General features: G+C 54.2%; 1 protein-coding gene across 1 annotated transcript in view; it reads right to left on the reverse strand.

Moving 5' to 3' along the window:
• Positions 1–12,790, reverse strand: part of VWA5B1 (von Willebrand factor A domain containing 5B1) — a 46,265-nt gene extending 33,475 nt beyond the window's left edge. The window contains exons 1-7 of the mRNA XM_066270238.1: positions 12,658–12,790; positions 11,755–11,919; positions 9,794–9,946; positions 8,265–8,535; positions 5,873–6,018; positions 4,468–4,599; positions 3,737–3,861 (exon numbers count right to left, since the gene is read on the reverse strand). Of these exons, the coding sequence (XP_066126335.1) occupies positions 3,737–3,861; positions 4,468–4,599; positions 5,873–6,018; positions 8,265–8,535; positions 9,794–9,946; positions 11,755–11,919; positions 12,658–12,685 (1,020 nt within the window). The 5' untranslated portion in view covers positions 12,686–12,790. The remainder of the gene's footprint in view (positions 1–3,736; positions 3,862–4,467; positions 4,600–5,872; positions 6,019–8,264; positions 8,536–9,793; positions 9,947–11,754; positions 11,920–12,657) is intronic.
• Positions 12,791–13,527: the final 737 nt, after the last annotated feature.

Genomic DNA, 13,527 nt, shown 5'->3' on the forward strand with positions numbered 1-13,527 from the left:
AGGGGAAGAGAGAGACAGAGAGAGGAAGGAGGGGGGGTGGAGAAGCAAATGGGCGCTTCTCCTATGTGCCCTGGCCGGGAATTGAACCCGGGTCCCCCGCACGCCAGGCTGACGCTCTACCGCTGAGCCAACCGGCCAGGGCCCAAAAATACGGTATTTTATTAAATATTTTAACACACCATTTGGTTCAGAATACTTTTTTTTCTTCTAATTTTCCTCCTTAAAACCCTAGGTGTGTCTTATGGTGAGGTGTGTCTTATGGAGTGAAAAATACGGTACTTACAAAGTACTGTCAATCCCAGTCAGACTCTGCATGAGACTTCCAGGTTGATTGCACCTGGCTCCTCTGTTTGCTAGACTATCACAGGTTGCAACCACAAACATGGCTTTGGAGGCAGAAGACCCGGTTTCCAATCCCAGAGCTGCTACTGTCCAGTTGTGTGATCTTAAACAAATCCTCCTGTGGGCCTATTTCTTTATTTGTAAAAAGAGGCAAATAATGTTCCCTTCTCAGGGTAGTGATGAGGATGATCTGGGTTGGCTCGCAGCTGGGAAGCCCTGGCACATGAACAGGCCCTCAGTGGAATAGTGGTTTCTTTCTCTTTCACACGAAGCATATGAGCTACTCACCAGTTTATCTTGGCTGTGACCTTGGTTTCCCTGGTTTACTGATTCTCTCCCACTGATGACATCCTATTCACTCTTCGGAAATTTATGTCTCTGGAAAACCTGCCCCAATCTTCCAGATGGACTCAGTTAGTTTCTTCATCCATGAAATCAGGACAAGATGATGTGCCTCACCAAGTTGTATGGAATCCATGCAATGCCTGGGAAGCCCACTGCCAGCAGTCATTGTCCCTAAACAGTAGCCATAGGCATGTTGCTGTTCCTCGTGGGGCCCAGGCATTCTCACCCTGCATTTTGGCGAGTATCTCTGCCTCCCCTCTAGCTTGTGTGGTGCTTGAAGGTAGGTCGTACCTGAGCCTCTTTTGAATCTCTAGGGCTTAACACAGAGCCTGGTGCAGAGAGGGGCTCAGTAAACAAATTTCTTTCACTTTGATGTGTTCTCTTGGCTGACATGATGCTGAACCCTCCTTCTTGACTCTTCCACTCACGTCGTGTCAAATCTCAGTTCCTCCCTCTCTCCATCCCGACTCTCCCTCTCTCTCTCTTTCTCTCTCTCTGGATGGACATGTCTGTTTTTCAGTTTCTGTCTATTTCAGACCCTTCTCCAACTCAATAGATGACATCAGACCCACCCAGGTGTCCAAACCAGAGACGGAGGAGTTGTCCTTGCTTCTTCTCTTTTTCTTGCCCTACACATCTACTCCGTCAGCCGAGGACTGCCAGTTCTGCAGCTAAATAACATCCAAAACTTGTCCTCTTTTCTGTCTCCACTGCCACCACCCGAGTCCAGGACACTATCAGCTCTTGCCTGGACCCTTGCAACAGCCTCTTTTTGGCCTCTTCCCTCCACTTTGACGTCCCCGTGGTCCAGACTGTGTAGAGCAGGCAGTGCGACCATCCTTGTCATTCCCTTGCGGAAGCACCAGCTTCCCCACAAACCTTGCGCCTTCGCCCACTCTGCTCCCTACATGGCAACCACACTGGCTACCTCTCTGTTTTCCGAACACGTCACCATCGTTCTGCCTCCAGCGCTTCACCATCCACCAGGTCTCATTCTCAGACAGGGTTTCTGTAGACACCTGCCTAAACGGCACCTGGTGCTTGTCACTCACGACCACATCATCCTGCTGGATTTCTTTCGTGGTCCCCAGCCAGCCCTCTCCACACTGACCCTGCTCATTTGTTTACTTCTTTTCTGTTTCCCTATAAGCTGCGTGAGGATAAGGGTGTGTCATTTTTAGTGTGGCCTCCCCAGTGCCAAGAACACAGCCTGACATCTACTGGGTAGGTCGTGTTTGTTGAATGAATACATGAGAGAATGGACCTGTGGGTCTGTCTAATAAAACATGCACCGGCCTGTGTGTTGTGTCCATGTTTTATTTTTTTCCAATCTCTCTGCCTCTGTTTGTCTCTGCTTCTCACCACAGCGTCACCTCTCCTACATGATATCTTTCTCTGTGTCATTTGCTTCCTCTTTGCTAAATCAACCGTTTTTGACAGCTTGTCCCACCCACTCTTCCTGATTGATGTTGACCCTCTGGCTGTCCGCCTCCCTCCCTGGTGAAGGCTCGTGCTCTCTGTCCCCCAGGGAGCTCCAGTACCCAGCCTGGCTCTTTTGAAGACAGAGCCAAAGGCAGTAACAGCCACATCTGCCAGGAAAAAGAGCCATCTCCGGGAACCTGATGTTTGCTTCTTAGAGATGGGGGCCCTGGCTCAGGATTCTCTAATGGCTCCTCAAGCTGCCATTATCTAATTACAATAAACTCGTCACTCCTTAGCAGCTTCGGGTTGATCGCTAGCTGCCATCCCTGGAGCTCCTGCGCGTCCAGGGTGTTTGCATAATCAACCCAAGGTGGCAAATGAATTCTCATTTGCTTCCGTGGTCCCAGAGCTAATTGATTTAAGGCTTTGTAGGCAGGGGACCCGCCCCAGGCCTGGGAGGTCCATTGCAGCCCATCCCCCCACGTTGTCCACACGCTGTTGTGCTCAGAGCTCAGTAGCACAGCTGGCATTGCTACCCCCCACTCTGAGAACCTGGCTCCAGCCTCTTCTCCTAACTGACTCACCTGGGTGAGGGGGCACCTCTGCGAGAGCAGGTATGTCCTGTGGGGTCTCTAACGTGGTGATAACGTATGATGGGCATTGAGCCATCTATACCTACCCGCTGTCATCCCCCCAGTGGAATCTCTAATCACCGAGTGAGCGGTAAGCTGTCTACACGTCCCTGTACACTGCTCAGCTGCCCCGTCCTCCTCCGGTCAGGTCAGCAGGAATGGGAAGGGCTCTTAATACCAGGGTAACTGTTCCACTGATGGAGTCTAAGTTCTTAGCTTTGTTACCACCAAAGCCAACTCCCAGCGGAACAGTCTTCCCCTTCCCCCAGCTCACCAGTTATTTTTGGATGCTAAACCTCAATTTTCTCACCCACAAAGGGGAGACAGTAAAAAGAAGTGGGCCATCACCCTGACACCTATCTTGGCATTCAGGACCCGGCATGGCAATGGTGTGCAGGGTCGTAAGCAGGAGAGAGACTGCTGGTACAGGTTGAAGATGTCAGCTCAGAGTAAAGGATCCTTGTCAGGCTTTCCCTGCCCTGCCTCTACTGAGTGTGAAGTCACCCACGAGGACCCAGAGGAAGGAAGGGCGAGGGACCCATTCAACAGGTGGGAAAATAGAGGCTCAGAAGTAAAGAAGGAGCTTGGGAGCACACCCGGCTGTAGGTTCCTGGCTGTGGGTGCCACTTGGGGGTCAAGTAGCCTGGAGAAGACCAAGGTTGTTTCTGCCATCAGCCCAGAATTTTGCCTGGCTTAGCTACCTTGGAACCATAGGCACCTGGCTTGGGCACTAGAAGGTGACCTGGCAGGAAGTTTGGAGGACAGCATCAGGGTGATTGCTGTATCTCTGGAACTCCATCTGCCTCTGCCCCACAGTGCCCCAGCCCTCCAAGGGAAACATGGATGAGGGTCTGCCACCAACTTGCTGTGTGACCTTGGAGATGTCTCCCCCACAGCCCGCCACCAGGCTCAGTCTCCTCATTGGTCCAGTGTAGACCCAGTCCCAATGCCACCCCAGTTCCGTCACCCTGGCTCTGTCCATCCGTCACCCTCACCTTTCGCTCGACACTGCTGTCCTTCTTCATCCCTTTAATGAAGTCTGTTCTTCCCCTCAAGTGCTGCTCGAATTCTCCCACAGTCATGTCCCCTTTCTCCATCAGGACATGTGGCAGGTGGGGCTCTGCAGGGATGAGATCAACTCCTGACACTTGTCCGAGCATGAGGGTGATGCCTGGGCCTTGGTTTAGGGGTGGGATCCTTGTGGTGGGGAGGACTCCAGTAGGAAGAAGGGTACAGAGCCCGGGTTGCTGAGTGGGGTGCCAATGAAGGACCCCTCAGCTGGGAAGCAGAAGTGCCTAGTGGCCATGGCAGGCCCAATCTGGAACTAAGTTTATCTTCCTATAAAATTGGAGTGGGTGATCTGATCTTTTCACTTGCAGACTGTCTATGAACCCTTAAAGAGACAAAGGAGTTGCTCCCTGAGTTCAGAGCTGCCTGGGTCTCACTGAGCCTTGGTTTCAAAGATCCTCTGCCCAGCTGGCTTGGGGGAAAAGTGCCCCAGTGGGTGGACAAGATCTCAGAGCCTCTGGAGCTAGAACTGGGGCAGGGGACACTCAGTTCCACCAGCTTGAGCCAAGTTTCCTAGGATACTGGCCTCTCCTCTGCCATGCTCCCCTCCCTTCCCTTTCCCTCTCTTCCTCTATCCCTGGCTGACCACTGAGGGGTGCCCGGGGGCTCAGCACCCCTCCCTCCCCAGCACCCAGGGCTCCCTTGAAGTGCACGATACCGCTGGGGTGGATGAGGATCTCCACGGGCCGGTCGAAGGTGTGCCTGTTGGCCAAGGTGATAATGATGCTCTTGGCCGAGCATGCGGAGGGCGCAGCGTCGGCCCGGATCTCGTGGGTGGGACTCTCTACCCCTGAGTGGCACAGAAAGGCGGGGTAGGCTCAGGAGCCCTGAGAGAGATAGGGCCTAGGTGGGCAGGACACTGAGATGCAGGCCAGAGATGACACTCTGGCCCCATCAGGGGCTCCTGAGCTGCCCTATAACCATGGAAGTTCTCCTCAATTTCCCCATCTGCAAAATAGGGATTGAGTGGAGGGGCGTCAAAGGAACTGCTTCCCCATAGAAGCACATAGAGAGAGGAGGAGCTCAGCTCCTGGTTGGCGGGCACGCCACGAACGCCTCTGAAGTTGGAATGCCATGCGGCTCTGATGAAATGCTCACCAACAGGAAACCACATCCTAGTGTCCTTTTTTTTTTTTTTTTTTTTTGTATTTTTCTGAAGCTGGAAACGGGGAGAGACAGTCAGACAGACTCCCGCATGCGCCTGACCGGGATCCACCCGGCACGCCCACCAGGGGCGACGCTCTGCCCACCAGGGGGCGATGCTCTGCCCCTCCGGGACGTCGCTCTGCTGCGACCAGAGCCACTCTAGTGCCTGGGGCAGAGGCCAAGGAGCCATCCCCAGCGCCCGGGCCATCTTTGCTCCAATGGAGCCTTGGCTGCGGGAGGGGAAGAGAGAGACAGAGAGGAAGGAGAGGGGGAGGGGTGGAGAAGCAGATGGACGCTTCTCCTATGTGCCCTGGCTGGGAATCGAACCCGGGTCTCCCGCACACCAGGCCGACGCTCTACTGTTGAGCCAACCGGCCAGGGCCCTAGTGTCCTTTTGCAACCTGGAGTGGGTCGGGGAGGGGTGCCACCGGAGCTGTGGCTCCCAACTCTGGCTGCACAGTAGAACCACCTGGGGCTGTTTAAATAGCCAACGCCCAGGACTTATCCCAGACCCAGGGCCCCAGGAGCTCTGGGGTGGAGCTAGAGGGAAGCCTCTGGGAGACCCCTGCTGAGGCTCAAGGCGAGAACCAACCGGAAGCACCTGTGGCTGCAGCCTCTGGCGGAGGACCAGGAACCACCAGCCCCGGGGACATTTCCCCACCGCAGCCATTGAGGTGGGGCAGGACAGCCTTGAAACCTGTCCTTGGGAGGCTCATCCTGGGGCTGTATGTTGGGGAGCGGGACGTGGGGATCCATTCAGCTCCCCGTGCTTCCGGAAGTCCTCCCTCTGGGCTTGTCACGCTCCTCACCCCTCTTCCTCTCTATCTCTGGCAGCTCTGGGCCTGGAGCCCTCCCCGCCCCACCCTGGGGTCTCCGATCTTTTTGGCCCCTCTCTGGGTCCAGGCGGTGCCTCTCACCTGCGAGCAGGCACGGCCCACGGATCTCCAGCTGGAAGCTGAACTCGTACTCCATGGGGTTGGACACATCCGTGTCCAGGAGAGTCGCCAGGCACAACTTGTTCCAGGAGTCCAGGGCCCTGGTGCCGAAGCAATGCCTGTCTCTGCTGGGAAGGGGGCCGAGAGGAGGGGGTGGCGGGCAGCCAGGGCCGGCGTGAGAGGGCAGCGAGAGGATGGGGAGCCCCAGGCGGCCCTGGCGCCCCTGCAGCCCAGCCCAAAAGGGGGCTGAGGAGCTCCCCCCCTGCTCCCCTGCCACAGACCCTTCCTCTCCCTTTCCACCTGACCCGAGGGAGAGCCCGGACTCAGACACAGGTGCAGCTACTCGGAGGGCTGGCCAGGGGCCATGCTCGGTGCCCCACAGCTGTCGTGCAACTGTTCTCACCAGGCCCCCAGAAGGCGGCAGGAGGGCCCCGTCTCCCCATCTCACACACGGGGAAACCGAGGCTTAGCGAGATGAGGCAACAACGATCCTAGGTTCCGACAAGCAGGACTTGGCAGAGTGTTATCCACACCCAGTCTGCCTGGCTCCTGTTTGACAGCATCACAGCCCTCTCGAATGCCTGCTCCCCAGGTTGACCACGAACAGGCTCCGCTCCAAATCCTCATCCAAATCCTGTCTCTGGGAGCTGGAAGCCCTTGCACAAGCCGCAGGTCCTCTAAGTCTTAGTTTTCTCATCCATTGAATGGGGATAATAAGGACAGATGTTTTTGAATGAGTGCTTAGCAAGGTGTCCCCTGCTGAGCACTCAAGTTTCCGGCTCACTCTCTGTGTGGTCCCCCTACCCTGTCTGTGATCCTGCTCCCCCCCCCCCCAGGGGCACACCCTCTAAGGTCTTTGGTGTATGTCCTTAATACGCACAGATCTGTAGTGGCATGTGGCTGTGAATGCATTTTAAACTGAACAGATTATATTCTATTGTGAATCTCATTCATCACTTCCTTTTTTTCACTCAACACTGTGTTTTAAAGCTCTGTTCACGTGGCTGTCTGTGAACCAGAGCATATTCTGCTGAGATGGTACCCGTTACGTATTCCGGGACCCTGGTTATATTGTACAAATATTTTATATTGTACTTATTTGTTCCTGACTCCACCCTCTGTGTCTATGGGTACCATCACCATGATGATCCTCCTCCGTGTCCCCTTTTTGAACTTATAAAAGAATTTCTCTGGGGTCCTGGGGTCAAAGGGCACATGCTGAGTAGTGCCAGATTGCTTTCCAGGGTGGCTGTCCCAGGTCCACTTTCACTAGCACCGAACAAGTGTCCTTCTCTCCCCATCCTCACTACACTTGGTCTGATCTACTTTTCTTATTTTTATCTCATGTCACTGTCTCTGAGCAACTTTGAGGTTCATAGAGATTGGACGATGGCTTCTCCCATGAGGACGTCTGCTAACTCTACCTACTGGGGTGGGCAGGAATAAGCTTATGGGGTCACCTCCAGGGCATCAGGGCCCCCTGGGCCCCTTCTTCCTTGATCTGCCACAGTCTTGAATGTCCCCAGCTCTGCTAGGCTCCGCCTCTCAAATGCACCAGGCTTGGTGCCTATGGCAGTACTTAGAAAGGTAACACACCAGCTGGTGTCCCCTGGTCTGAGATCGGCAGTGCTTCTAGCCTCTCTGTTGTGGCAACATGTGTCCTCTCCCCAGGCTTCAAGGTTCTCCCTGGTCAGACTCCACACCAGCCCTCTGCTCTCTCTCCTTCACTCTTCCACCTGCTGCTGCTCTGCACACACACCAAGCCTGCTGCCTCAGGGCCTTTGCTTCTACTCTTCTCACTGACAGGAAAGCTCCGCTCTGCGCCTGTGTCCTCTCTCCACTCAGCTCCCAGCTGAAATATCACTCTGCCAAGAAGCCTGGCCCAGCCTCAGCACCCCCAGTTGGGTCCCTCTTTTATACTCTTAGCTCAGTGAATGTCTCCTGCATTGTACTTTTCACATAATTAGTTATGCATGCAAGGACTCAGACAGTTCCACATTAGTGGTGTCATTGAGTGGATAACAATCTCTCCCACAAAGTTCTAAAAAGGCAGGAACAGTGATGATTTTGGATCCCTGACACTCAACTCAGTGTCTGAAGTGCATTAAAGAATAAAGCCTTGGAAATTCTAATCCCAAACTGTCCAGATTCCAGGACTCCTGGCCTGTCCCATCCAAGGCATTTCAGGGAGAGCCAAAGTGCTCCAAAGGGAGCAGGGGAGGAGCAGCTGATGGGGTGGTGGCCTCTGGAACCCCACCTTCCACTCTCTATCTCCACCGCCCTGCACACCCCGGGCGTCACCTGACGGACACCCTGCTGCCCATCTGAGACTCCGACCCTTGTCCCCTTGTCTGGGCAGGGAGGGGCTCCTTACCCTTGGGCCTGTTGGTTGGAGGGGCCAGCACTCTCTGTGCAGAACTGGGGCACTGTTGGGGCGCAGACGGCAGGCAGCAGGACCCGCACTGCCCCGCTGGGCAGCGTCGGCAGCTCTGAGGAGGTGCTGATGAAGACCGTGACGTTCTCCATAGGGGCGATGGTCCCCAGGTTGACCACGAACAGGCTCCGCTCCAAATCCTCATCCAAAGCCATGTTTTCCAGTGTGCAGGAATGAGGGACGATGGAGCCCCCCTCTTGTAGAACGTTTCCTGAGTGCCAGGCCTGGAGTCAGCCGCTGTGCATGTATTAGCTCCCATCCCCTCTAAGCTTGCTGCAGTGAGATAGGTCTAAGTAGCCAATTTTGCTGATGGGAAAACAGGCTCGGCCTAGGGGTGTGACTTGGCCAAGTTCCTCAGCAAATAACTAACTCATTGAATCAGGATCTGAACCTGCACGGGTCTGATGCCAGGCCTGTGTACTTGTACCTTGCTGGATTGGGAGACTTGGACCCACAAAACCCCAATAGAGGGTCACATCTCCATCCGCAGACTGTATATCCTCACAAGAATCACATTCAAGCATCCCCCTCTTTTGGGATCATATTTTGCTCTTGTTCTGTCCTTTTATTTGAGAGGCCCACTTCCCTATCCCTACTTAGCCAGCCTTACCTACCCATCCTGGCCCCCAATCTGTACCGCTCTTCCCCCCCTCTGACATTCCCCAGACCCCCTTTGGCACAGTCACTTCCCACCTGCTATCATGATTACTTCTAGGCACATCCTAGCTATTCTTCTAGGCTGTGAGTGGTTATAACAAGTTGAGGGCGACTCTGCATCTTACACATGCTGAATGCTTAGTAAAATATTCTCGAATGTCTTAATGATCAGATGAACAAATGCCACTTCGATCATAGAACCAATGGTAAGAATCTCTTACATCCTATAATACTTGGTCTGGATTCAAGCCCTGGCTCTGCCGCTAACATGCTGTGTGACCTTGGGCCAGTCACTCACCCGCTCTGAGCCTCAGCATCATCAATAGCAGGCATCAATAGCCACAATTTGAGTACTTAGTCTGTAGAGACTGTGATGAGGGCTTTGCATACATCCTCTCTGTTGAGCTTTGGGTGTGTATAAATATTTGCTTCATTTTATGGCTAATTTTAATTTCTTATCTAAACTCACACCACTTGCAAGCACCAGAATGGGGAGTCAAACCCTGGTGTGACTCATTCCACAACCTCTGAGCTTAAATGACATGCTATTCTGTTCTGTAGAAATATCTTTAAAATGCTTTTGTTGCTTTCTTTGATCCCCACCATGCTTTCAAGATGAGAACTGGAGAGATTACCTCTATTTTACTGATAGTAAGGTGAGGTTCAGAGAGGTTGATCATTGGCCCAGAGGCACACAGGATTCCTGACTCCTAGTTTAGTGCTCTCTCTACTTTATCCCATTGCTGCCCTTTCCGTCTGCCTGTGACTTCAGCCAGGCCCAGGCCCTGCCACAACCCTTCTGGCCCCCTTACCTGGGAGAGTGGCAGCTCGAAGGCGGGTGGCACTGAGGTGGCTGCTCTCCATCTTTGCTTTGTCCTTGATCTGTACCGTTACAACCCGGTCAGCAATGACTGCCTCAAAGCCGACCACCGTGGTATTCTCATCCAGTGGGTACACAAAGAGGCCTGCCGGAGCGGGGCTCAGCATTATGGGGTGCTGAGCCCCCCCCTTCATGCCCCCCCCCCTGGGGAGGAACCCACGCCTTTGGTCTATTAGGCAGAAGGGTCCTACTCACTGTCTCTTAAGAGAATGCCAGAGAGGACTCAGGCGGGGACCCCATTGCTCTCAGCCAGTGTCAGAGCGCAGCGGCAGACACTCTGTGAGCAAGGGGGCTACTGGCCAAGGGACAGCTGCTTCCCGGTCCCAGCCAGCTCTGACTCCACAGGCCTGGGAGGCCAGTGTGGCAGGGCTTCTGACTTTTCAAGAGGGAGTAGAAACCTGGATTTTATGTGACCTGTTGTGTGGGCAGAATAAAACACATCTGTGTGGCAGATTTGCTACCTGTGGCTCCTGGGAGCTGGGGCGATGGAGGAAGTAAACTAGGGTTCATACCTGGGCTCTGCCACCTCTCCTAGCCTGGTGACCTTGGATAAGGCATTTAGCTTCCCTAAGCCTCACAGGTCCATCTGTAAAATGGGGATAATAGAGCCCAATTCAAACGGTCACCATGAAAAAAACCTGAAAAAATAGCCATCATTCATTAAGCTATGTGCCCCACATTTTTATATCTAGTGCTTCTCAAACTTGAAGAGCACAGGAATCACCTGTGGGCGGGGCTTGTGAAAGGCCAACTCTGATTGAGTAGTTCTGGGGCAGGGCCTAGATCTGCTTTTCTAACCAGCTCCTGAGTGATGCCAATTGCTTGAGGACCCCAAAGGATCAAGGCTGTATCTCATTTAGTCTGCCCACCAACACTAGGGCAGCGTGATGCTGGGCCCATAGCAAGCCTTCTGCTTCCCGTCCCCTTGTGCCTCAGTTTTCCCTACTATAGAATGGAGGCACTGGTTCTCTCTGCAGGTAGAAAGCCAAGGGACTATCCCAAAGTTATTCAGTAATTTAGTCTCCTGGGATCCCAATGGGTCTCATTTTAAGCCATCTTCTTTAGGCTTTTTTAAACAGAGGAACAGGGTCCTTTGCTCTGCCCAGGACACTTCAAAGGAGTAGAAGTTTTCCTGCAGATTCCTTTTGGGAATGGATACGGTTTCAGAACCTCAGGTCAGGCTGGAGGGGTGGTCCCCATGACATGAAGCTTGGGGGTTAGAAGGCCTCGATCGACTGTGGATGAGAGAGAATCCTGGCCCCAGCCAGCACCTTTCTGCAGCCTCCCTGTAACTCCCTTCCTTAAGTGCAAAGAGAGGAGTTTGATTCACAAACGGCTCCTACAGGCAAACATCAGTCCACAGCCCGACTGCCTTGCCCGGCGGTTCATAATTGCGGACTGTTTTTGTTCCACACCGCTCCTCCTCACAATGACCTCATCTGCTCCACCGTAAACCCTAGCATCCAGGTGGGCAGGGGCGCATCCTGATTTTGAGAAGGACAATGGCTTCTTCCCCCAAAGTCACAGAGACAAGAGCCACAGCGGGGACTGGAAACTCCTGGCTTCCACTGAGTCCCGAAGCCTCTCTCACTGTGAGGCTCCTGGAGAAGGGGAGGACTGGCCATTTGACACAGGTGGGTGTGCCCTGTGGAACCTAAGTAGTGCTGGGACAGTTGGCAAGGCTGAGCCCAAGCCTGAGCTAGGATTCTGATCTGACCTGCTACCAGCTTTGAGGCCTGCTGGGCAGAAATGGTAACCCCATTTTACAGGTGAGGAAACTGAGACTCCGAGAAGTTACAGGACTTGCCCAACGTCAATCGGCTTGTCCCTTCGAGGCGAGGATTCAGTATGGAGAAGGGGGTGACCCTGGGAAAGCCCCAGCGGGGTCCTTACCCTGGAAAGCCTGGGCTTCCAGGTTGCCATAGGTGAGGGCGGCAGTCAGGCCCAGAGCATAACCGCTGACGCAGGAGGTGACATCAGAAGCGGTGAGGGGCAGAGCTGCCCCTGTGACCTGGTTCAGCAGACCTGGCATCCCGCTGGCAGCTCGGCCTTCAGGACCTGCAAGAGGCCGGAGGGGCAGAAAGTGAGGAGAGTCCCCCCCATCCCTCCCCAGCCCAGTTCCCTCACTTCCGACCACACGGATGGTCAGAGTGGCATTCCCTTCCTTTTCCCCAAGCCCTTCCCAGTCAGTGACCCGCGAAGAGGAGGAGTGGTCATTCCATTTCTTCCCACTTCACAGTAGGAAAACAGTAGGACCCGCTTGGATGCACACAGTGGGCCGGTGCACAGTCAGGGCTAGAGCCACACATCTCTGAGCTGTAGATGCTTCCTTTGCAGAAGGAGGGGGTTGGAACGGCGCATTCAGTTCCTCCTTCTCTGACTCAGTGAAACTACTCACTATAGTCAACACTTGGGGTACCAGGGGAATGAGGATGCCCCCAAAAGATGCCAAAGTGAAAGGAGCCACGATCCCGCCAGGTGTGTTTTAGCCTGCACATGATTCTTTGCGCCTCTCCCCCCCACCCCCCACCCCCACCCCCAGCCTCTCCCTAAGGTTTGTGATTTACCTCTGGAAAAGCCCTGGCATCTATTCATATCTTTCCTTTTCTGCCCTCGGCATCCTTGTTCAAACCGCTGCCATCTCTACCTGGACTGCAGCTCCTCACTGGACTCTTGTATCTTCCCCTCCCCCTCCCCCCAACTGAGTAATCCATTCCCCACTCAGCGGCCAGCTGGAACGAACACAGCCACACAGACTGCATGGGTGTCCATCACCCTCGCCGTCCTCTCACTCACCAGCTGCCCCTAGGACAGAGACCAACATCCCTACGGTGGCCCTGTGTGGTCTGGCCCGCTGTCCCCTCCAGCTCACCAGTCACCACGTTCTCAAACATGTTTTGTGGTCTCCCCAGCTTCCATTCCATCCCTCAACGTGTCCTGCTCCCCCTCTTTTGAACGTGTTGTGCGCACCTGGAAAGCTCACCCCCACGAAACTGGTAACCTCCTCCTCCTCCTCCTTGAGGGCCACGCAGGGCGCCGTGGCAGGGAAGCCAGACCGCCTGAGCCAGCGTCCTTTGTCTGCCCCTCCAGAGCCAGGTCTCTCTCCACCAGGGCTTTGCTATCTATCAGCTTGTTGGGAAGCATTTGTTTCCGTGAGATTGTTATGTTACTGTCTGTGGCCCCCTTTAGAATGTGTGCTCCCAGGGGGGCATGGCTATGCCTATTTTTGTTCCCTGCTGTGTCCTCAGTGCCAGTTAAATGAATAAAAGAGTGGATGCCCATCATCATTCCAAAATGAAAGACTTAAGAGCACTTGCTAGGGCCAGGTATGGATTCTCTGCTGGGATACTGAGACCCACCCAGGTAATCCCTGTGGTTGAGGGGTGGGATGGGAGTGAGAGGTAACGTCAGACAAAGGGTGTAGAGTATAAATTTGAGGGCGGGCTCTCTCTGGGTTTTCTTTGAGCCCAGCGAAGCTGCCTGCTCTGGGCTGGTAGCCAACTCCCATGTATTCGCAAGGCTGTTCAATGTGTGCTGCTACTCCGCCTTTTCTCGAGGCAGGGAATTCTCCCCCTCCAGGTCCTCCTCATGTCCCCGTCAGGGTCCTCTGGGCTCCTGTCCTCTCCGCCAGGCCGGCAGTGCCTTTTAATTATGTCCTCCTTTGTG

The sequence above is a fragment of the Saccopteryx bilineata genome, chromosome 3 (genome assembly GCF_036850765.1).
Source record: "Saccopteryx bilineata isolate mSacBil1 chromosome 3, mSacBil1_pri_phased_curated, whole genome shotgun sequence".
In the NCBI taxonomy this organism is placed as follows: Eukaryota; Metazoa; Chordata; class Mammalia; order Chiroptera; family Emballonuridae; genus Saccopteryx; species Saccopteryx bilineata.